The sequence below is a fragment of the Xyrauchen texanus genome, chromosome 3 (genome assembly GCF_025860055.1).
Source record: "Xyrauchen texanus isolate HMW12.3.18 chromosome 3, RBS_HiC_50CHRs, whole genome shotgun sequence".
Classification (NCBI taxonomy): Eukaryota; Metazoa; Chordata; class Actinopteri; order Cypriniformes; family Catostomidae; genus Xyrauchen; species Xyrauchen texanus.
The window spans coordinates 31,544,263-31,569,988 of record NC_068278.1 but is presented as its reverse complement, the minus strand read 5'-3'; the positions used below and the strand labels follow the sequence as shown (position 1 = coordinate 31,569,988).

Below are 25,726 nucleotides of genomic sequence, written 5' to 3'. Positions count from 1 at the left end.
ATTCAAAATGTTTACTTCAAAACTACAAGACTGTAGTTTTTTTTTAATGTTACACATTTATCATCTTAATAAAAATAATATGTCCACACCTTGAACAGTAAATACATGTGTGTTTGTTTTATTTTCTGTGTGGTGGTCTGAATACATGAGATCGGTTTCTGTAAGATAATTCCTGTCGTCATTTCTTTGTTAATACTCATTTTTACTTTGACCACAGCAGCTGCACACACCCATGCTAGCTCCGATCCTGCACATATTTAAATAGTTTGGTCATCGGGCAAAGGTCAGTATTTCCCTCAAGGGGTGTGTGTGTGTGTGTGTGTGTGTGTGTGTGTGTGTGTGTGTGTGCGCGCGCGCGCGAGCGAGCACTGGTCTATTGTCCCAAAGGGCTCAAGGGCCAACAGATGCAGTTAGATATTTAGTGTGTGTTTCTTCTGGATGCTGGTCTGGTATAGGTCACTAATGTAGGGTGTGTGAGTGAGATGTCCTAAGGGAGCTAATCTCCAGGGCAAGCAGATGCCATGACGTGTAGAGATTTTGGGATGAGTGTCAATTGTAGAGTCTACCCATTGCTATGTAAGTACCGGCCCACCCTACAGGTGATATAGGCTACCGCCCCGGGCTCCAACATACCTACATTGACCCCATTACAGAGCGAATTTTCTAAAACTTTGCAAGGTAAAACAATACAATGGCTTTTATTTGAGAAAATTTAAATAACTTTTGTTTTGAAATTACTTGCATGTCGTAGCATATTTCCAATTATCCACATATCTGTACCTGGACCTCATTATTTGACATACAAATCTCAAGAATAGTGACAACATACAGGTGCTGGTCATATAATTAGAATATCATCAAAAAGTTGATTTATTTCAGTAATTCCATTCAAAAAGTGAAACTTGGATATTATATTCATTCATTACACACAGACTGATATATTTCAAATATTTATTTCATTTAATTGTGATGATTAAAACTGACAACTAATGAAAATCCCAAATTCAGTATCTCCGAAAATTATAATATTACTTAAGACCAATACAAAAAAAGGATTTTTAGAAATGTTGGCCAACTGAAAAGTATGAGCATGTACAGCACTCAATACTTAGTTGGGGCTCCTTTTGCCTGAATTACTGCAGCAATGCGGCGTGGCATGGAGTCGATCAGTCTGTGGCACTGCTCTGGTGTTATGAGAGCCCAGGTTGCTCTGATAGTGGCCTTCAGCTCTTCTGCATTGTTGGGTCTGGCGTATCGCATCTTCCTCTTCACAATACCCCATAGATTTTCTATTGGGTTAAGGTCAGGTGAGTTTGCTGGCCAATTAAGAACAGGGATACCATGGTCCTTAAACCAGGTACTGGTAGCTTTGGCACTGTGCAAGTAATTGACATATTTTAAACAGTGTCATCAATGTCCTGCTGTGTGACACTTTCTTCAGTATGATCTTGTATAGCTATACAGTACATTTTTATACATATATATACAGTATATATATATATATATATATTATACTTTTTGTTTTGCACAACCTCATATTAACTAAGACAATAGTTTATTTGCACTTCTAGAAAAAGTTGAAAGGTGATTAACATCTTTAAAAACTTTGAAGAAATGCAGACTTGTCACAGCACCTAAAAGACATTGGGAAATGTTGGGGAAAACGTTTTCAGACATGATATTTGCTTGAGCTATAAAGGGCTTTTTTAAATGCTTTCTCTAAAAAAATCCACTCATCACATTTACATCGGTTTTATGTTTTAAAGATATGATGTCTGCACTGTGCGGTTGATTGTCATGACTAGCAGTCATTCGAAAAAAAAAATAATTCAACACAAAAATGATAAATTAAGCATTAAAATCTAATCATTGAGCCGGTGTGGTGTGTTGTGGGCAGGGTTTTGTGGGCTGCTCTGGGCCAGAAAGTCCAGGGCCACTTTTTAGTTCCAGTCCGCCCCTGGTTATAACTGTATGAACCTACATTGATGTGTAGTTACATGTAGATGTGCTACAGATTACATTTCTTTCAGAGAAGGTGAGGAATTTCTTAAATAAAGAAGTTAGGTTGTGAAGTATTGAATGGGTTAACAAATAATGCATATGTCCCCTTTTGCAGGCCTGTTTGCCTGCACATGTTTTCATGGAGATTTGAGGTATCTGGATGTAGGGTCATAAATATGGATGTATGTGTGTGGAGTAAGCGGTGTTCTGGAGTTCCCATGCTCCTGCCATGAGTGTGTCCCATCCCAAGGGACCACCATCCCCCAACACACGTTACAAGACAGAAATCAATCATTGCCCATCTGCACCACACAGACACACAAACAAACAAACACATTCAATAATTAAATGAAGACACAGATAAAGAAAATTAATTATCTTAATCAGATACTGAGATAAGCACATACGTTATTCTTAAAATTGGAATAAGTATGATTGCTTAATTGGTTTTATGTAGCAAGGAATTATTTTGGATTAATCTGTTGAACATGTTCAGAAGTATTCATATATGTTTTGGTGCAACATCCTTCTGTGAAGCTGCTTTGAAACTATGTGTATTGTGAAACAAAAACAATTTACTTGATTTGACCATATGAACAGAAGCTAGATCTTAAATTGCTAAATGGAGAATGACTGGTGTCGGTCCAAACAACATTTAACATTTTAAAATTTGTTAACATTTGCACTTTGAAATTAATCAGAGGTTGATGAAAAAAAATTCTTCCATTGGTGTAACCTAATTTCTTATATTAAATAACTTTTTTAATAGAAAAATGAGTACTATGTTAAATCAGAACGGTCAAACAGTCTCCATTGTGCTTTAATACATTTATATATTTTCTCTACATATATTTTCTGTGTTCCAACCATTTTTTATCAATTCCATCACCCTAATTCTAAAGAAATTGTATGGTATTTTTGGATGCATTTAATACATGTTTAATTTTTTGCCCAACAGTGGGTACAATTCAGTAGATAGAGCTGACAACCAGTTTGAAAACATTGTGGATTCTCGGTTCATTCTCTTTGTAATCAAAGTGAATGATAGATTTGCCAATATTTTTCTAATTAACACTTTATACTGATTCACACATTTGAAAAAGAAAAGAAAAACATATATTCATAGAATCTATAATGCCCATTATTCCCTTTCCACCCTCCCAATCCCACCCTGACTGTCAACAAATATCCCTGTGGTCACAACTTGAGTTACAGACAAAAGAAAAAGAAATATATATAAACAAATAATAATAATAATAATAATCACACACATTTAAAATGACACCAAAATTCTTGGTTAAGACACCACCAAAAACATGGGTTGTGTCTCCATCTTCTGATTTGCATCACCAGCAGGTGGGTGTGTCTTTAAGACCAAGCCTATACAATCTAGAGGGGGTCCAATAGAAACGATGTTGCTGTGTAATGCAGAACAGACCACAAAACGGCGCCGGGGTATGCAGAAAAGGACAGCGAGAGTGCCTTTTATTGGGTGCCTCAACCGATTCACATTTCATGTGGAGAGAGACAGTTGAGCATTTTAAAAATAGATTGTGTGTCAAAAACAAAATTATAAAGACCATATTCCAACATTAGTGCAACCATTAGAACCTGAACTTCCTCCAAAACCAAACAAACAGAAAAAAGACAAATGTGTGCATTTACTGCCATCCACCCCTCCAAATTCAAACAGTCCATGTGCGCCTACAAGAGCCGTTGCGACAACTTTGTTGTCGGATTACTCAAGTCTGGTGATTCTATAAAAAGAGACAGAATTACAAGGCAAAAGACAACATATAAAACAAACTCCAGCCAAAAGGCACAATAAACACTAAGAGCATGTAGATTAATCCACAAAACTGTCCTGAAGGTGTGTTACTCCACAAAACAAACTCCAGCCGCTAGGTGGAACCAGCACAAAAAAAAGCACTCAGTTTCCCCAAACAGTCAAGCGAATGTTCAGTGAGCTGGTCCACTCGGCTGCAACGTGAGTACCACAAAATGACTTACTCACTTCATTGACTTTATGAAGGACATCGTTTGCTGTGGACATGTGAATGTTTTACGGCCATTCTTAGCATCTATTCTCAATTTGGCCAGAAATATCAGTGCAAAAGCAACCTTCCATTGATGTAAATGTTTCTTGCATTCCTTGAATTGATCACGTTTCTCTCTTGTCGAATTCACAAAGTCTGGGAAAAAGAAAATGCTGTAGTTCTTCCAAGAAAGCCTACCTTTACTCCTTGCCTTGTGCAACACAAGTTCTTTATTGGATGATCTAAACATTTGGCCAGAATTGATCGGGGCCTGTCTCCCTCCATGGATCGCAGAACGGGAACCATGTGAGCTCGCTCGATTTCCAATTTATGGTCTGCTATGTCGAGCAGATTCAAAACGAGCCCATCCAGGAATCCACCAAATCCAGTACCTCCACTCCTTCTGGGACTCCCACGATACAGACGTTATTCCGCCAGCTATGGTTCTCCATGTCCTCCAACTTCTCCCAGACACACTCCAAATCCACCTTGATTGCTAGCGGATTAGCAGATAATTCCCTCTCTGATGACTCCAGATAATTGTTCTGTTTCTCGACCTCTCCCACTCTTGTAACCACATCAGTAAATTTCGCCTCCATGGCGGTGAACAATCGACGTATTACAGCAAGATCCTCCAAGTCAGCAATTACCTTTGTCAGCATTGCCGACATGTTCAACATCTCAACATCACCGGTTTATATCATTAAAAGTGTTCTAACAAGCAAAGTGCGTAGAGCTTGCCGTTCACACATCTGATCCTCGCATGTCATCACGTGACTCCTGATTTACCAATAGTTTTAATGAATGCTTGATATAGCAGTACATATTATGTTTGTTGTATTTGTGGGTTTTGACACATTAATTTAATGAAACAAGCATTTTGTGAGAAAACAGAAGCAGCAGGATGTGGCACCAAAATCATATACGAATACTTATGAACATGTTGAACCGGTTCATCCAAAATAATTCCATTTGCCACATAAAACATTCTTTATATTGTTCTTATATATCCAGGCTAATGATGACAACAAAAGCAAATTAGTGTCAGGAGTTGGCAAACCTGGCATCCAATTAATGAAACGAGATTGGAGGTGTGGATCAGAGCTACTTTGACTTACAAAAAGTACTCATTTTGAGTTTGCTATTCACAAGAAGCATCCACTGTGGACCATACAGTACCTCACAAAAACAAGATCTCAGAAGACCTATGATCAAGAATTGTTGTTTTGCATAAAGCTGAAAAGGGTTACAAAGTTATGTAGAAGATTTTACATATTCATTTGACCACAATTTAGTACTGTGGCTACTCTCCCTAGAAGTGGCCGTCCAGCCAAGATAACTCAAAGGGCACACTGCAGAATGCTCAATGAGTTAAAAAAGAACCCTAGAGTGACAGCTAAAGACTTGAACGAATCATTGGAACTGGTTAACATCCCTGTTCATTAGTCTACTATACAGAAAACATTAAACATGTTAGGTGTCCGTGGCAAGACACTACGAAGGAAGGTGCTGCTTTCCAATAAAAATATTGCTGTGTGCCTTAAGTTTGTCAAAGACCATCTTGACACTAAACAAATCTACTGGGTATGTGTTTTGTGGACTGATGAAACTATGGTTGAATTGTTTGAGAAAACACACAGCACTATGTATGGTGTAAAAAGACATGAAAAACATCATCCCAATGGTGACAGGATAGTGTCAGGGTGGCTGTGTGCCAGCTAAACCTCAGTAGAATTTGGGTGATGCAGCAAGACAATTAACTTGAATTAAATGAAGTAAATCAACTACAGAATGAAAGAAAAAAAGAAATCCACCTTTTGGAGTAGCCCAGTCAGAGCCCAGACCTTAATCCAATAGAGATGCTGTGGAATGACCTCTCAGACATCATAAAAATATGGCTGAGCTGAAGCAGTTCTGTAAGGAAGAATGGTCCAAAATTCCTTCTGAGTGTTGTGCAGGTCTAATCCGCAGCTACCGGAAAAGCTTGGTTGAGGTTAATCCTGCCAAAGAAGGATCGACCAGATATTAAATCCATGGGTTCACTTGTGAATGTTTAATGGGATGTGTTAAATAGAGACATGAAAGATTATAATTGTTTGTGTGTTGTTAGCTTAAGCACATTGTGTTTGTCTATACTTGTGACTTTAATTAAGATGATATCACATTTTATGGCAGTAATGCAGTAATGCAGAAGTCCAACTAATTCCAAAGGGTTCATATACTTTTTCTTGCCACTGTATCTAACTTTTCTCAGATATTGTATGTTTTATCTATAGTGACTGACAGCAGGTAGTAAACTGTGTGGTGACTATGGGGCAGATTGGCAGACTGGACCATTTATCAAAAGACTATCTTTGAAGGGACCTTAATCATCCACATGTTGTTCTGTGGAACAAAAGGAAATGTTAAACAGAATGTTTGTCCCAGTCACCATTCATCATTTTGCCTTGACAATAAAAGTGAAAAGTAAGTGAAATGAACACTCTGCCTAACATCTCCACATCTCCTTTTGTGTTCCATGGAAAAAAGAGTCACATAGGTTTGAAACAACATGACAGTGAGTAAATGATGACAGCTTTTTTCTATTCCTTTAACCTCTATCACCAAAGATATTCTCTAATTTTCCTTTATATTAAAAACCTTTGTTCTGCAGACGAACTTTGATGACCTGTGCATCTCCTGAAGTCCTACAAGCTCACGGATCCACAGATATTATGCTTGTATATTGCATGGGTGCCGGCTACCATAACTGCATCTAGTGTAAAATATCCTAATCAATCTTTGTAATGTTAGTGATCTCAAACTCCTATCAGTCTTGCTTTTTGTTCTTCTCACCTGACTCATTCGCAATTCTCTCCCACAGAAGACAAGAAGGTTACACACTGGCATTAAATATTTGCCAATACATCTAAAAGTGCTAAAGAGGGGCGAATGCAACACTAGTTAAGTGCCTCTGGTTCTGAGTTCTTAACTGACTGTTTACTTACACACTGTATATTTATGAACAATATCTGTGGTCTTTGAGCAATTATTTATGAGGTATTTTAAAATAGGCCTACATTAATAGAGATGAATTGTGGTTATGACTTAATGAAAGAGTTCCGAGGCACGCGCCACTCATTACCATAACAACAGCATGCTCGTGCGCGACTGACCACAAACACACACGAGCGTCCGAACTTCAGCTCTACCCTTGAATGCAGAAGAAAAATAGTCCACTCAGTTTATATGAAAATTGAAGAACATAAGCATAACGTTTAGGATGTTCTCTATCTATCAGGTTTTTCTTCATTCCATATCAATCTAGCAATAATCTACAAAATATTAACTACCCATGGCTACATTATATAAATAGGCTACGTTATAACTAATGCAAGTGGAATGACTGTAAGAATTTTGTCCATTGCAACAGATGTCGGTTGGGTGAGTCTGGGCGGTTTGAGGCGGACAATAAGTGACCATGTGCCGTCTGTTAACATACAGCTGTTGGCGTTGACCCACACAATCATGATATTTCCCCACCCATCCTCCAGAGAGGTCTGCGCGTCTCTGCATGCACTGCACAACAAAAGACACACACACACACACACACACACACACACACTTTTTTCCGCGCAGACACAAAGAACATTGCAAATTAAAACTTATGGCCTCCCCCTGCCCGCACGCGCCACTGTGACCACCCAATAAAAGTGTGTGTGTGTGCGCGCGCGTGTGTGTGTGTGTGTAAAATCAGAAACAAAAAGTTTTTAAAAGGCTATGTCAAAACCAATAAGATTATTTATCTTACAATGGAACTTTAGAAATATAGATTGTGTAAACAAATAAATAAATGACAGAGTACCAAAGCATAATATTTTAAAGAACATGAATAAAAATAATTAAATATTATTATTGTATTATTATGTATTAATTAATTATTTTAAATATGAATCATTATTATAAAATAGTTTTTTTTAAACCAGGGATTGCCAGGGGGAACATTTTCAGGCAATATTACGCCATATGTCCTTTCTGACGTCATGCGGGGTATATAACGGTGCCCATTCATCAAGACATTCAATGAAGACAAACTGCAGCGCGCTGCAGAACGGAGGGGAAAGCAGGACACGGTGGACTTTCATGGATGTGCCAAGGATTTCGAACGAAGACATAAGGTTTTTTTCCTTGAACTCCAAACACTTTGTAAAGCTTTGGAAGTAGCCTAACGGATGAAGAGTCCCGGGTGTTATAAACTTTTGGATTAATTTGACATTGAACGAGATGGCGCATCTGTCTTTGTACTGCATGCTGGCTCTGTCGTTTTTACAGTTGGTAAGATATCAAAGCTTACATTTATTCTATCTGTTCATTTATCTTTAATATGAGTTTGTAGTGTCCTTGTTTATTTGTATCAGTAGAGGACTGACCTATGATTTCTCTGTTCGTGGACAGGTGGCCTCATCGGGTGTATTTGAATTGAAAGTTCACTCGTTTAGTACAACACTCCACTTCGTCAGGAGAACGCGAGACTGCAACATCTTTTTCAGGATTTGTCTCAAACATTCAGAGGACGTCATCTCTGCCGAACCACCGTGCACTTTCGGTACGGGTCAAACCAGTGTCCTCCGGGCGGACCAGAACTCTATATCCAACAGCGCAGCCATCCGAGTGCCTTTCCACTTCAAGTGGCCGGTAAAGTTTGGTGACATTTGTAACATTATAGATGTTCAGACCGAACTCGTTCTTGCGCTAAAAAAAAGCTACAGAATGCAAGTTGACGTTATTTTTAATCTGTCATTCATGGTGTATAGCCTATATATTGTATGATAGATGGGCCTACAGAATTTGTATTTTGCAGCCTATTTATCTGGGTGCCCTCAGTCAAAGATATGGTACTAGTGTAATCTACCACTCAACTGTACAAACGAGGATAAACAATCATTTAAAAAGTATCAGTTCATTAAAATAGACCACAGAGAATGTTTAGTTAACGATTAGCTTTTCAGTTTCATCATCTGAAATAAGCAAAGATTTTTTGACCAAAGTTTATAATAGATTTGTACTAACACGTCTTGTTCTCTTCAGGGGACATTCTCTCTTATTATTGAGGCATGGACTGCAGAGTCTCCCAAAGAGCATCATGACTACACAGGTGGGACGGCCTGTTTTCAGCTGTTATAGCAGCTTTACAGAAAGCAAATCTGATACATTACTAAATAGCTTTTATTTTCAGAAATGTATTTATTCACCACTAATTAAACATAAATTTGTCCATAATTTTCGACTACAGAGAATCAAAACAACCTAATTAGTCGTTTAGCAACACGAAGACGCTTGTCGATTGGGGAAGACTGGTCGCAGGATGTTCATTTTGGCGAGCAGAGTGAGCTGCGTTACTCTTATCACGTTTTCTGCGATGACTTCTACTTCGGAGAGGCATGTTCAGATTACTGCCGTCCCCGTGACGACACGCTGGGACACTACACTTGTGATGAGAATGGGAACCGGGAATGTCTGCAAGGATGGCAGGGAGACTACTGCTCTGACCGTGAGTAACACCTGTTTGTATATCTTTGTGTTTGTCAGTTGGTCAGAGATCTTTTCAGTCCTTTGGGATACCATGTCTGGTCAGATGACTGGTCCACCCCCTTCCTGATCACTCTGTATTTATGAGTGAATGTTGGGGTGTGTGTGTTTAAACCTGAGCAGCTACAATACATCCCCCTTATCTGCACTTCATATCTTTGTGTGTGTGTCTGATGGAGGCTGAGCAGCTCCTCCAGAGCTTCTGCTCTTCTTTTGTTCAGCTGAACAAAGAAACTCAACAGAAACATGCTAGAGAGCCGTTCTATGTGTGTGTGTGTGTGTGTGTGTGTGTGTGTGTGTGTGCATGCTTGTCCACAGCTTACATACAAAAGATTGCATTACCTCTGTCAGCTCACCAGCTGCTTGCCCCAACTCTTAACAAACCCATTCATCTGCCCTCTCCGGGAGGCGTGGTGTGTGTGGTGTGTGTGTAACCCCCCCCTCCCCTCCCCTCTCTCTCTCCTCCCACAGCCATCTGCTCTTCTGACTGCAGTGAGCGACATGGTTACTGTGAGTCACCCGGTGAGTGTAAGTGTCGTCTGGGATGGCAAGGGTCATCCTGCAGTGAGTGTGTACATTACCCTGGCTGCCTGCATGGGACCTGCTCGCAACCGTGGCAGTGTGTATGTAAGGAGGGTTGGGGTGGCCTCTTCTGTAACCAGGATCTCAACTATTGCACTAACCATAAACCATGTGCTAATGGCGCTACCTGCACCAACACTGGACAGGGCAGCTACACCTGCACCTGCCGGCCAGGATATGGTGGCACAAACTGTGAACTGGAGATCAACGAGTGTGACTGTAACCCCTGCAAGAATGGCGGCAGTTGCAACGTAAGTCTAACCATGATGAGATTTCTTAAATATACAATATGTCTATCATCACACTATCATCAGTATCATGCCTGCATTTAAGGTGCGTTCACATACATATTTTAATTCAGAATACTTATAATGCAGCAGTTAAAGGGAGCTCAATCGACGGTATTTCCCTCCTATTCTTTAAAAAATAAAATACAAAATTTAAGTTACAGTGAGGCACTTACAATGGAAGTGAACGAGGCCAATTTTTGGAGGGTTTAAAGAAATGTGAAGCTTATAATTTCATAAAAACATTTACATTCATTCTTCTGTTAAAACTAATGTATTAGTTGAGCTGTAAAGTTGTTTAAATCATGGTTTTAGGATTTGTTGACATAGTTTGTTCATAGCAACAAAGTTGCAAAACTGACTATAACTTTACACAGAAAAGGTTAGTAAGTATTTACACACACTGTTTGTCTTGTGGCTTTACTTTTGAAACAGAGAGTATTTTAACGTTTATGTTTAAGTTTTTCGGGGGGTTTATACAAAAGAAAGGAACATGGAGAGTTATGCTGCAGATGCTGTAGATTCAGCTTAACATGTAATGAACTTGAAATATTCCTTTAATACACAAGAGAATGTTAAGTCTTTATACCCATATACAGTATACATCAATGTTTAACTAAATGTCAAGTCATTAACATACAATTCTACAAAAAATCAAACTAAGCTTAAACTCAGAAAAAAACTCACCTTGTAATTTATGTTAATTAAATATGATCTGATATGTGCTTTGCTTTGTATGCACTTTGGATCAGAGCTTTCTTCAGGGGGAACAATTGGAACATTGCTCCATTGGGGGGCAATAAGGTCCTCCCTACTGGGTCCTCATTGCCCAGCCTAAAAAAAATTTTAATACAAAATCCCAGGCCTTGGGAATTAAAGGATTGTGGAATTAAAGTTTTTAGGACCTCAACAACTTTAGTGTTTATACTTTATTAATATATATGTTTCTGTCTTTCACTGCAGGATTTGGAAAATGATTACTCCTGTACATGTCCTCAGGGATTCTATGGGAAGAACTGCGAGATCATTGCGATGACTTGTGCGGATGACCCATGCTTTAACGGAGGGACATGTGAGGAAAAATTCACTGGTGGCTATGTTTGCCGCTGCCCCCCAACCTTTACTGGATCCAACTGTGAGAAGAGACTGGACCGCTGCAGCCACAAACCATGTGCTAATGGTGAGATAGACTGAATGAAACAACAATGAGTAAGACATAATGTACAGTCAGGCAGTCATTATCAGAAAATAAACCTAGAAAGGGCAATCAGATGAAGCGGAGGGGTCTTGTATCATCCTGAACAGAGGTGGTATAGAGTAGCCAAAAACTGTATTCAAGAAAAAGTACAATTACTTCAAAAACATAATTACTCAAGTAGAAGTAAAAGTACTAACATAAATAATTACTTGAGTAAGAAAGTATCCAATTAAAAGAGTACTCAAGTAGTGAGTAACTCATTACTTTCACAAATGACATAATAGACGTTTACTCCCCTATATTCCATTACATAATACACATTTAACATAATTATTATTATTATTAATAATGGCAATTCTGTCATCAATCACCATCATGTTGTTCCAAACCCATATGACTTTCTTTCTGCCATGCAACACAATAAGGAGATATTAGATAGAATGAGTCACAATTTACTTTCAGTGAATGTTTATATATATATATATATTGAAAGTGAATGGTGAGCGAGACTGTCAGTCCCTAACATTCTGTCTAACATATTTTGTGTTCCACATAAAACAAAGCCTCACACTGGTTTGGAACAACATGAGGGTAGAGAAATGATGACAGAATATTATATAATGGCTGAGCTATCAATTTAAAGAGATAGTTTACCCCAAAATCCTTTACTCACCCTAATGCCATCCCAGATGTGTATGACTTCCTTTCTTCTGCAGAACAAAGAATATTTTAGCTCTGTAGGCCAAAATTTTGATGCTCCAAAAAGCAAATAAAGGCAGTATAAAAGTAATACATAAAACTCCAGTGGTTTAACCCATGTCTTCAGAAGTGATATGATAGGTGTGGGTGAGAAACAGATCAATATTTGTCATTTTTTGCTAGACAGCAGGGGGCAATATGCAGAGAAGAATGTGAATCACCAAAAACACAAGAAGAAGAATGTGAAATTGATCTGTTTCTCGTCCACACCTATCACATTGCTTCTGAAGATACTGATTTAACTACTGGAGTCTTACCTAGGGCACCAACCCCGATCGTGGAACACTCTTGAACCTTGTCTGAAACCGCCCCTATCCACTATTTCTAGTTTTTGCTATTTTGTTGGAATGTCTGAATTCTGACCCAGAACCCAGACAGTCTGAATTCTGACCCAGTGACCCACTCGTTCCCTACTTTTGTTCACTCATTCTTACCCAAAATGCACTCTAATTTCCAGTATACATTTGATATCAACTCAACAATAGTTAATTTCCCACATTCCACTATGGGGGAAAACGTACAAGCTGGGAGTTTACTGCTTCCTTCACTCCTGCAATGTTTTATTTCATTCTGAATGTAATAAACTATTTTTGACAAATCATTACTGGATTAAAATAACATAATAACATATAGAGAGACAAAACATACGGATACATTTTAAAATCTTTATTTGATCAAATGTGTTTACTTTTATATTAACACACAGTATATATTATAGTATATATATTTATTGTATTAATATATTATTTAATAAGAATAACAAATATTCTTATTAAATAATATAATTTAATATGAGTATTTTAAAATTTCAAATGTTACTTTTCTGCACCAGTCCTAGAGCTCTGACACTCTTGTCTGAATTCACTCATTTCGTTCACTTACTGCTGAGATATAGTGCACTAACTGCCATTCACTATTTAGGAAATAGTGAATGAGTGAACGATTGCGGATACAGCCACTCTCATCTCACGCACGTGTGCCCTGTGCACCTCGCTGTGCACACGTGGAAATGCTGTCTGTTCGCGCTCCAGTTGTTGATCACGCGAATGGCAGTAATTTACACTTAACTTGGATGTTTACATGGATTTATACAGTTAATCCGCCTAAAGTAGCCGTGATAGTTTCCAGTATCCCTGCAAGGGGTAAATGCATAAATACTGCTCATGACATGCAGGACAAAGCACACTGATATATTGTATTGCTGCACTGATTTAAAAATGTACACTTAAAAACTGATGTCATAAGAGCCCAGTTACAGAATCACCCTGAAAATGACCATCTCATTAAACAGAAAAGCCAGCGTTAGAATTAGAGACAAAATTTACCTCAGCGTGCTGCCTTAAATTGGAGCTGTGATTTTAATCTTGAATTATCAGCTTGTCTTGGTGTTAAATGAAGGCATTGCATGAAGAACTATTGTTTTTTTCACTGTGTGGAGTGAAGAAAGTGTTTCACTTTGAAGAGATTGATGCTGCTTCACTGATTACTTGAGTGTCTCATCACTCAAGTAGGAGCGTCTCATCATGCAGCTGTGTGAACTTCCGCTCTCGTAAAAGTCCCATTCAATAATCTCTCAATAAATGATATATTACTTAAAATTAAACCCAGTAATGTAACGACAGTAACGCCACACATTGTAAAGAAGTAAAAGTAAAAAAAAATCATTTGAAATTTACTTGAGTGAGAGTAAAAAAGTACCCACTTTTAAACCTTCTCTAAAAGTACATTTGTCCCCAAAATGTTACTCAAGTAAACGTATCGGAGTAAATGTAACACGTTACTACCAACCTCTGATCCTGAAGGGGTGTATTTCCTGTTAATGACCAGCTGACTGTACATTACATTTACATTTACATTTATGCATTTGGCAGACGCTTTTATCCAAAGCGACTTACAGTGCACTTATTACAGGGACAATCCCCCTGGAGCAGATAGGGTTAAAAATGTACTGTACGTTAAAAGTGTACTGTATAACAAGTATGGTGCAGTTGAGAGTTTACAAATCATTCATCATAATGATGACCCCTCAGTATTTTCTTCATGAGATAAGCAATTCACACTGATTTTTCAATAGTAACATACCCAACGTCAACCTAACCATTAGCCCCACTCTTCTCCACAATGGAAAACTCATTAAACATAAACTCCTCTAAATCCCAACATAACATAAACTAATAAATGCAAGTAGGAGACTTGTTAGTGTTTAACACTAACAAGTCTCCTACTTGCATTTATTTTGCATAGAATAAATTAAAATAACACTTAATTTTAAAATGTGCTCCCGCAATCCAGTCCCATGCAGAGCATACTGGGAACTGGAAATCCCCTGCCCAGCTTCAGCAATCCATTGATGCAACAAATATTATTCACAGAATAACTAAAACAATTGGATTAAGTGAACAGACCAAAGTTAAGACCAAATGCTTAAGAATTGTGTTGCAAGTTAATTGAGCAAGCAGTAAAAATCACGATGATTGACCACCATCCGTTAGATGTCTGAATCCATTTAAGCATTTCAAAAATGCAACATTCAACAATGTGATCATATTATTTTTTGATGACCTTATTGAATATCACTTGGACTTTATGCAATATAATTATGTTCTCATGTCAAACATAAATGTATTAAGTTTATCTCAAGTGTTCTGGTTTAGCATTGTCAATAGAGCTGCTTTCCCTTTTTTCCAGTGTACATATGCTCAGTATGCAGTGTAATGCTCCTCTCTTCTACACCTAGTCATATCTAATCTCCGGTTTCTCTCTTGTTGAAGGCGGTGAGTGTGTGGATCTGGGTGCTAGCGCTCTGTGTCGTTGTCGCCCTGGTTTCACTGGCCCACGATGTGAAACAAATATCGATGACTGTGCTCCCTATATGTGCCAAAATGCTGGAACCTGCATTGATGGCATTAATGACTACACCTGCACTTGTACAATGGGCTTCACTGGAAAAAACTGCAGCCTCCAGGCAGACGCTTGTCTCACAACCCCATGTTTACATGGAGGAACATGCTTCACACACTTCACAGGGCCAGTCTGTCAGTGTGTGCCTGGGTTCATGGGTCTGACCTGCGAGTTCCCTGTGCAGGCAGGTTTGGAGCTGATGGCTCCCCTATCTGGGCAAACCTCACCTTCAGCAGTGGCAGTCTCATGTGTGTTAGGTTTGTTGGCTGTGTTTTTGGGAATGTGTGTGGCACTGGTTGTGATCAGGAAGAGGAGGCATAGGCTGCGCAGACAGCAGCTGTGCGATTCTGTGTTTAATGATTTGGAGGTGAATAATTTAGACAGGCAGCTCTATCCCTATGACGGAGACTTCAGTCACTCTGTGAGTCAGGTGAAACCCTGCAACACTGAGGGCAGACTCAGTCTCTCAATGGCTGGCTCTAACACACTGCCTGCTGGGCAGGACTTCCTGTGGAGCGCTGGAGGAGGGCTTAGATGAGACAACACAGACAAAAATGTGTGTAAATGGCTATAAACACACTCATGCATATACATACTACTGTATGCATACTGTATGCATAAGTTATACACAGAAAAACACAAATATGTTTATGCACATACACTCACATGCAGCGATGAGAATTTGGATTTAGCACTTGCTTTTGTCTTAATCTTGAATGATGAATGAATGCATAAGTAAACAAATGAATGAATGATGTATTAACAACAAAGGGATTGGACCTTTGCCATCTGTGTAGGTGGAAAACTCTGTAAACCAAAAAATAAAGAAACAAACAAAACCAACAAGCACACCTCTGTGTGCTTGGCTCTGTGTATCTGTTTCCATATGAAGACAGACACAGAGCCCTTAAAGGAATATTCCTGGTCCGATACAAGTTAAGCACAATTGTGGCACAATGTTGATTACCACAAAAATTATTTTGACTCGTCCCTCTTTTTATTTACAAAAAATTAAAAACATCAAGGTTACAGTGAGGTACTTACAATGGAAGTGAATGGGGCCAATTTTTGGAGAGTTTAAATGCAGAGATGTGAAACTTATAATTTTTATAAAAAATATGGGGTGGCTGTGGCTCCGGTGGTAGAGTGGGTCGACCACTAATCGCAGGGTTGGCAGTTCAATTCCCGGCTCACATGACTCCACATGCCGAATTGTCCTTGGGCAAGACACTGAACCCCAAGTTGCTCCCAATGGCAGGCTAGCGCCTTGCATGGCAGCTCTGCCATCATTGGTGTGTGAGTGTGTGTGCGAATGGGTGAATGGGACACAGTATAAAGCGCATTGGTAACCGCTAAGGTTAAAAAAGGTGCTATATAAGTGCAGACCATTTACCATTTAGATTGTCATGGCAATGAATTTGTAAAATTGGCTATAACTTTACACAGAAAAGTTTAGTAAGTGATTTGATCACACTAAAATCATGTTGACATGCTTATTGTTAATGTCATGTGGCAATACTTTTGGAGTCAGTATTTTAATGTTTATGGATTGTCCACATTCAACTTCATTGCAAGTGTGTCACTGTAACCTGATTTTTGCTTTATTTTTATTTTTATTTATAGAAAAAAGGTGTGTTTCAAGGTAAATTTTTGTGGTAATCAATATTATGCCACAAATGCTTTGGATTGAGCTAAACTTGTATTGAACCAGGAACATTCCTTTAAAGCTGAAAAAGACTTAGGTTACAGAACTCTGTAAACAGAGAACTGATATCTTTATACAAAGATAAAGGAATTAAAATACCTCTAAGAGAACTAAGTAAGGAAATACCTCTAAGAGAGAAAAACAAGAGAGCATGACAAGGTTAAATGCTCTCCAGTCAAACTGTGGCCTCAGTTTACTGTATACAACTGACAAAAACTCACTCTCAAAAGGATAATAATAACACCTTAATTCTTTTTTTTACTGCAATTCTGTTTGTCAGAATGTTTTCACGCAGCTTTATCTGCTAAATCTGTTTAAATAATAATAATAATAATAATAATAGCACACACACACACACACACACACACACACACACACACACACACACACACACACAGGGCTGTAGTTTCCAGGGGGTTGGGGGGGTAGGCATATGCAACACACATGTATGTGTGTGCGTGTGTGTGTAGAAGGGAAGCAAGCAGAACACAGTCATGAATATGATAAAACTATGTTCTTAAGACCAAATGTGAAGGTTTTCCTCAAGTTTTGTATTGCCTTTTAAGCAGTGTATATTCTTCCTCGACTGATACGAGGAAATTTGTGTCATTGGTTAGGTTAAATTACATGAAAACAGATTTTTCAAAGGAGTTTATGTCTAATTAATGTTTATTTCTTCTGCCAGATGTTTCCCATTAATGTATGCCTACGTTTCTATTTTGCATTTTTGTACTTTTGCTTTCAATCATCGTCTTGTCTTTGTAAAGAATTTATGTTAATTTATTTTGTATATGGGTTTGTTACTGTAACGAAAGTCTTAAGTAAATTATATAAGAAACACCTCATTCTCCTTTACAGATTTAGATTTTTTTTTTTGTCATGTGTCCACCCCCCTAAATAAACATATCTTATATTTAGTGCTGACTCAGTTATTATTGAATCCACCAGTGTCGAGCGCACTCAACTCAGCGTTCAGCTTCTTCCGTCCGCGCGCTCCAGCACACGCTCATTCTCAGACAAGCGCAGGCACATGAAAGATGGCAGAGCAAACACATACCGGTCATTCCCCAGGTTTAGAGGAGATACCTCATTCTCATTCCTCGGGGCTAGGCACCGCTAGAGAGCACGGGCTGAATCTGCAAAAGAGACAAGCGCGCGTTACGGTAAAATACAACCGTAAGGAGCTTCAGAAAAGGCTGGATGTAGAGAAATGGATCGACGAGGCGCTTGACAAGCTGTTCGAGGGAAAGGTGAGTCTCCCCACAGGCGCGTCCGCACAGGTGTGTTGTTGACTAAACGCTTAAGGCTACAGGTTGTCTGAATAACATTTTATATAAAAAACGAATGAAGTGTGATGCAACACTTATAAAAGAAATGCACGACCGTCATGTCAGTGGTGTGTTCAAACAAAGTAATGTGGAAAGACATGCTGGTTCAAACCGCGGTAAATTAAGTTTGCCGTTTGAAATTCAGACTTCGATTGGCTATAAACTCGCTATTCGCTGTCGTAGACATGTAAATAATGTTGCATGTGATTCTTAATGATTTGTGAATTCAGATGACATCATCCTCAGCCCTGCAATCGGTCGTCTACATTTTACGACTCTTCATTTTCTAATGCAAATAGCTCCAAAAGTTTAACACCTAAGACTGAAACCACTCTCATCTTGACCAGTTTCTGATTTGTGAATTATTTTCACAGCAGTTTGATTTCCTGTCAACCCTTTTTAAGTCCATGAGTCGGAAGGTGAAAAATAAGTACTCTTCACTTTTAATGGCTACACTCAATCTGGGTTCATGCAAATTCACTTGTATTATATAGAGCCTGATTTGTTAAAACTTTCACAATCGCATTTGGTCGCGTTTGATTGCTCTACCCACATTGCCTTGTGTAATAATAGTAAATAGGCTGTGTCAGTGGATAGAGCCATCAGAGAAATCTGTTTATAATTCTAAAAAATTAGCACCTAGATTGTCATCAGGCTCAAATTGACCTTCATGATTTGTAAATGTTTTCACAGATCAGTTTTTGTCTCTTAACCATTTTTTGAGTTCTGGATTCAACCGTTTTCCTGAAAAATCTGTGTTATATGCTTTGAAAGGACACATTCGTCAAGCACATGATAATTATGATGGAAAAACACTAGTTACATACAAATCTGGATTTGTGAAAACTTTAACAAATTGAATTTACTCAGTTTGATGGCTTCATGCATATTGGCATTTTGAAATAATCATTTTCTAAGCCATGAAACCAATAAGCATCTTATAATTCTACAAAATGAGCACCTAGATGTTTCACACTTGGCTTAAATAGACCATCCTGATTTGTGAATTATTCACAGATCAGTTTTTGTCATTTAAACCTTTTTTGAGTTCTTGAGTCAACAGTTTTACCTGAGAAATCAGTGTTATAGGCTATAGTATTATAATTGCTCTGTGTTTTTAGTCTTTCCCATTAATTTACTATGGTGGGTAAAAAATGACCTGGAACACCACAAGCGTTACTTATTTGTCACACAGCCTGAACTCATCAAATCAAATCCAGTCCAATTGTTTTGTGAGTTCAGATGGCAAATGTAGGAAAAGTAAACCAATCCAGTCAAACCAATCTCTGACATTTTTCACAAATCCAGTTTTGTGTAAAATATTTTTTCCCATCATAATTATCATGTGTTTCAATAATGTGACCTCTCAATGCTTATAACACTGATTTGTCTGGTAAACCGTTGACTCCAGAACTCAACCAAGGGCTAAGAGACAAAAACTGATCTGAGAAAAAAAATTCTATTTAAGGCTAGTGTGACCCACCTACATGGTACTTTTGGAGAATCCAAAATGCGACCAAATGCGATTGTGAAAGTTTTAACAAATCAGGCTCTATATAATACAAGTAAATTTGCATGAACCCAGATTGAGTGTTTACTGGAAAAAGATGTTAAAGTGAAGTCTGGTTCAAACGTTATTTTGAAAGGTTTATGATTGCTGAAATAAGCATCAGTTCCTTCTCCAAAGAGCTGACCACAGAACTGCATCAGAATTCAACAATTGATACACACAGCACTTGGAGATGTGCTGAAAACAAAAGCTAAGCTCAACTGACAGTATTTGTAGCACAATATTGATTACCACAAAAATGCATTTTGACTTGCCCCTCCTTTTCTTTAAAAAATTGGGATGGAAGTCAGCTGGAGCGCCCTCATTTCAAGAATGGTGGGTGGTGGCTTTCGAGGAGGTGTCATGTAGAAGGCTGGGGATCTGGGATTCGTTTGATGGGAAATGGGGCAGCTATTTAGCATTTTTGGAGGGCTCTCGGGAATTTTTTTTTAAAATCTGTGTGAGTATTATATATTTTTTTTGTATGTGTCTATAATCATGTGTGACCACAGGAATGTTGTTGAGGGTCGGGTTGGGGATTGTGAGGAGAGTGGTAATAGTGGGAGTTAAATGTTGATTCTGTGTATATTTGTTTTGCTTTTCTTTGTTGTCCATATGAATCAATAAAAAATTTTAATCAGAAAGAAAAAAATTCTGGGTTACAGTGAGACACTTACAATGGAAGTGAATGGGGCCAATCCGTAAATAATAAAATACTCAAGAGTTTCAAAAGTATAGCCACAAGACATAAAAATTGCACACATTAACTTGAATTTAGTGTAATAAAATCACTTGGTAACCTTTTCTTTGTAAATTTATAGCCAATTATACAATGTTGCCAACAAACCCTAAAACGCCAGCTCAAATAATACACATGTTTTAACAGAATAATTAATATAAGTGCTTTTATAAAGTTCTAAGTTTCAAATTTCTGTATTTAAACTCTCCAAAAATTTACATTCACTTCTATTGAAAGTGCCTCACTGTAACCTCGAAGAAAAGGAGGGACAAGTCGAAAATATTCTTTTTGGTAATCAGCACTATGCCACATAATCATGCGGTCGATTGAGCTTAACTTGAATTGAACCTGGAATATTCCTTTAATGCCATAGTACAGTTGTTTACAGAAATAAGCTTGGTTTGTTCTAAAGTCCATAATATGCAGCCATAGATCCTTCTGACTGTATAGCCATTTTGGTTCTACAAAGTGACTGTAGACAGAATACATTTCTGGACAATAAGAATTCAATTCTCATTCACTTGAAATAATGAGAAATGAGTTGCACCACTCTAAATGCAAGGCTGCTTCTACATTGGAATATTTTCAGTTTGAGTTAATTTGTATCTGCTGGTGCTATTTTTCTGTTGAATTATATTATACAATGTTTATAACACATTTCTGTATTGGCCTCTTGTAACATATACGTTCAAAATATCTGGTGCTAATATCTGCCTCTGTATCTTTACATGGGGTGGGAGAAATTGTTCTTTGAGTGTGTATTAATCTCCTAATAAACAAAAGTAAAGCCTACAGTCTTTGTTGGTGGAAGAGTGTGATGGATGATGTGAAGTGCATATCTCTGAGAGAAAGCTGTTAGTTGTGAAGTGATCCAAGTTGACTGCCCATAAAAGGCGAAGAGGACCAGACCTCTGGAGGTATTGCTTTCTGTCCCTCAATTAGAGAGGGGGACCACTTGTTTATGCCGCTACCTTACATGGGCACCACATGAGAACCAGTCAGCAACCGCAACAAGCAGGATGTTGATACATAAACTGTGTGTGTAGTGAGAGTGTGCAGTTTTATAAAGCTGTCCCACAGAAAGAGAGAATAGTGATGTCTCTCGGGAGTTATGTTATGTGATCTGTTATCTCAATTTCCTCTAGCTTTTTGGGATTTTTTGTAGGAGAAAGTTTCCCCACTGAGATTATGGACTATTGAAAAAAAAAAAAACAAATCAGTGCAATACTACAGAAAAGTTGATATTTACATTTGAGATACAAATGATAATTGTGTCATGAAATTGAACATATGAGGTCTCTTCTGTGCAGTGATAATTATGTTTTACACTAGACTCTATGTTAATGCAGATTTTCTGATGCATTGCGATCTTCATTTGAACAATCTTGATATCAGTTCTTAAATCCCAAGATCGATCTTTTACTCTGTGGCAACCCTCTACAATGCAAGTAAATCACTAGCATGTGTGACTAAAAATGTCTTTGATTTGCAAATGGCTAGTAAATGTTCAGATTTCACTCACCAATGATTGAGTAGTATAGTGGAGAAGTTATTAGCACTGCATGTTGAGGGTAAAAGTTTGGTTTAACTCGTTCTGTGTGTCCAAAGACGAGATTTATGGATCCACATGTCATTGAATAATGTCTCTTTTAATACCCTTTCTGTTCTTTACAGTCAGTTGTTGATTAAAAACTATCGCACATGGATGCGAAACCATACACATCTTCTTTCATTATATGTGCACAATGGCTGATGCCTCTAGTCTTAGAGGCAGTACGTTGAAGCGCGTGTTCTACATATCAGTGTAAATTCATGTAAACAGTACAAATTATGCAAGTAAAAATTAAAATTAAAAGGCTAAATCTAAAAATCTAAAATATATATATATAAACATCTATAAAAATCTAAAATGTGACCAATTTGCTGAAAAACTAATGAAAAAATTACCTAGAAGGGTTGCCTACAAGGTTTCTTTATAATTAAGAGCATTAGTTGAGAGAGAATTTATTTTATATGTAAGCAAAATGGATATTGTATCAGAAATGTACCCATATGAATCGATATAGAATCGAATTGAAATCAGAATAAAATCGAATCGAGAGCTTGTGAATCAGAATCAGATTGAACTGAGAAATCTGTATCAATACCCGGCCCTACTCTATATAGTTATCCATAATGTCAGAGTTGCAGTGGCATATTATTAGTTTCCTTAATATTTTTTGTAAACATTGCATACGTAAGTATTTTAGCTTTAAAGTCAAATTATTTGTGTGGGGGGTTTGTGTTTATGTTGCAGGACATGCCAGAGGAGGTGAACATAGATGATTTGTTGGATCTCCCGAATGATGAAGAGCGAGCACAAAAACTACAGGTCCCATAATCCTCTCCTGTTACACCACATCCTATGCTAATGTGACCTTCAAGTGGAGTCAGAAATATCCTAATTATGAGTTCAGAGCAGATGACAGAGCAATTGAAGTCATATTCACTATTGTGAAGCTTGTTGGAAAAGGCTTGTTGATGTGAAAGTTGATGGAAACCAATGATTCAGCAAAGTTATTGACATTTCAGTGCTGTATTTAAATAATATAATTTATTTTATATATGACAGATCATCTAGTCAAATAATGTAAACCTAATGACACCCTTCTCAGTTTGTTTTATGCAAATTAATAATTTTCAAGATACCATGCATTAGTAAATCATATAGGTAGTGTTAAAAATGAAGGTTTATTCACAAATACTTATTCACCAGTACAACAGGAAAAATAAAAAGCGCTTTTGCCATCATGAATTGTTTATTTTAGTTTGTTTTCAGTTGTTCTGTATTACATTTTTGTCTTAATACATATACCTGACTGAAGGTGATATTAAATGTCTTGCACTGTTGATTCACCTAAATCTAAAATGCACTGCTAACAATATACTGAAATTAATATCTCCCTTTGTTTGTACAAAACGCACACAACTTTAGTTTACACTTTGGGAAGTTATTGCATTTGGATCATTGTTTTAACTGACTCTTAAGTGTCACAACATTGATAAGTTTAAATTAACAATCAAGAATGATCAAAATTAATTAATTTTAATTGTTTCACAGGTGATTCTGCAAACCTGCACCAGCTGCACTAAGGTACTTTCTCTCTCTCTCTCTCTCTCTCTTTCCTGTCTTCTGTATATTCTTTGTACTAATGTTTTTCTTGCGCTGTTTTACTCTTTCTGTCTACTCATCCTCAGTACCCCTCTATGCTCCTTTCTCTTTTCTCATTCTTTGTTACTTTGCACACTTCATCCTCCTTTCCCTCTCTCTCTCTCTCCGAGGGACATTGCCGTGGCTGACACTCATTTCTATATATTTTCACAATGGTCATTTGTTCTTTCACTCTCTTTTTCTCTGTCTCCCAATGTCCCTTTTGCTCTCTATTAGTACAAAGACATTCTTTCATTAGGGCTTTTTAACAGTGTTCACTCACTCTCAGCCCTTTGGTTAGTGTGCTTGTGCATGTATATATGCACATACTTGGTGTGTGTGTGTGTGTGTGTGTGTGTGTGTGTGTGTGTGTGTTGCTGGGTAAGCTAGTGTTGAAGTGCTTACACATCATGGAGAATCAGCAGAGCAAAGCACTGACACACATAAGCATAAACACAGAACTAACTCTCTCCTCTCTCTCTCTCTCTCTCTCTCTCTCTCTGTGTTCAGGCATTCATTGCAGAGCTGTTGCAGAAGCTGCATGGTCTCCACAAACAGGAAGAGTTGCAGAATGAGGGAATTGAGCATCCCTGTCTCCATGGTTACCCTCATCATCATAGCAACATCCATCATCACAGAGACCACCATCAACATCGAACACATCAGACTCTGTGATTGTATTCCAGTGCTGTGGTTTGGAATATTGTGGCCACTGGACAGCTCCCTAATACACAGACTCTGGAAACACGTACAGCAAACGCAACTAGTTTAGAAAGTCTGTAACTGTGAGGTGTTTGTTTACAAACTCATATTAGTGGTACATACATTAACAGTGTTTATTTGTGAAATTATTATCATCAATGTTTGTTAGTAAATAGGCTATATGCTTGTATAGGGAAGTTGTCTTAACATGAACATGGTTGCAACACTCTTGGGTGCTTACTGAAGTTTGATTAATTGAAAACTTACAAACTGCTATTCTCACTATTTAAAGTTAATCTGGTCATATTGGTTTTTATTGAGTCTTCATTCTGTGCAACTTCACAATAATTTATTAAGACACAATAAAAGGCACGTCAGAAAAATACCAAGACTGAGCAGTTGTTTAATAGCCTATATATGGAAATATTAATACGTTTAATAATGTTTTATGAAATTAAAGTTTAACAACAACAAAAAAAGAACAGTTATTTTGAACATCTGTTTTAATTTAACGGCAGGAGAATGGTAGTATACAACACGGGTGTGTTATAACGTAGCGTCCACCAGAGGGCGAAGCAACACAAAAGCATTGCAGAGAAAACTGGCCGTAATAAACTATAATCTACATAAAGCATAAGTGTATGTGCCACACCTCCCACCACCACCCCTGGAAAATCAACCTCCTTTCTTATCACGGCTGCTAATGGTTCCAGGGCAAGACAGAACAATAATGGGGAAGGAGGGCAAGCCTGCCGGGTGCCCCTATCCAGAGTAAAATAATCTGAAATGAATCTACAAATCTATAAGTACAAGTATTAGTATATAAAGTAACTTAATCCAACCAATAAAAGTATTCCTGAACCCATTCATTTCCAAAATCTTAAAAAGATTTTGGAAATGTGAGATGGCAGTGACCGGAGCCTGATCATTCGCCACTGACCACATGATATTGATTCAGAAGAGCTATGGCCCCGAATAAACCCCACCTGATCTATATGTATAAGAGATGTCATACATTTACTTAATCAGTTAGACACATTTAGATCCAGGCTTGCATCATGGTTGGAGGATATTTTCCATTCTTTAATGATTCCAAATAAACTTCTAGCAAAAGAGGAGCAAACACTGCAGCATAAGATCAAAAAAACTCAGCGGCAAAGCCATCTGGCCTCGGAGCCTTG

The 25,726-nt window shown here is 37.9% G+C and overlaps 2 protein-coding genes across 2 annotated transcripts; both read left to right on the top strand.

Moving 5' to 3' along the window:
• The first annotated feature begins 8,184 nt into the window (after positions 1-8,184).
• LOC127621013 (delta-like protein B) lies at positions 8,185-17,827 on the top strand. Its single transcript, XM_052094426.1, has 7 exons — positions 8,185-8,351; positions 8,472-8,711; positions 9,105-9,171; positions 9,310-9,567; positions 10,077-10,438; positions 11,438-11,654; positions 15,203-17,827. Exons 1-7 carry the CDS (start codon positions 8,301-8,303, stop codon positions 15,868-15,870), a joined length of 1,863 nt encoding a protein of 620 aa, XP_051950386.1. The 5' UTR covers positions 8,185-8,300; the 3' UTR covers positions 15,871-17,827.
• Positions 17,828-18,007: 180 nt separating this feature from the next.
• On the top strand, positions 18,008-24,917 carry ppp1r14aa (protein phosphatase 1, regulatory (inhibitor) subunit 14Aa). Its single transcript, XM_052094695.1, has 4 exons — positions 18,008-18,287; positions 22,950-23,024; positions 23,754-23,786; positions 24,354-24,917. The coding sequence occupies exons 1-4, from the start codon at positions 18,075-18,077 to the stop codon at positions 24,516-24,518; spliced, it is 486 nt and encodes a 161-aa protein (XP_051950655.1). The 5' UTR covers positions 18,008-18,074; the 3' UTR covers positions 24,519-24,917.
• The last annotated feature ends 809 nt before the right edge of the window (positions 24,918-25,726 follow it).

Coding starts and splice junctions, on each gene's coding strand:
- ppp1r14aa (XM_052094695.1), top strand. CDS start 18,075: ATGGCAGAGCAAACACATACCGGTCATTCCCCAGGTTTAGAGGAGATA. Junction 18,288..22,949: donor ACAAGCTGTTCGAGGGAAAG/GTGAGTCTCCCC, acceptor TTTATGTTGCAG/GACATGCCAGAGGAGGTGAA. Junction 23,025..23,753: donor AGCGAGCACAAAAACTACAG/GTCCCATAATCC, acceptor ATTGTTTCACAG/GTGATTCTGCAAACCTGCAC.
- LOC127621013 (XM_052094426.1), top strand. CDS start 8,301: ATGGCGCATCTGTCTTTGTACTGCATGCTGGCTCTGTCGTTTTTACAG. Junction 9,172..9,309: donor AGAGCATCATGACTACACAG/GTGGGACGGCCT, acceptor TTTCGACTACAG/AGAATCAAAACAACCTAATT. Junction 10,439..11,437: donor AGAATGGCGGCAGTTGCAAC/GTAAGTCTAACC, acceptor CTTTCACTGCAG/GATTTGGAAAATGATTACTC.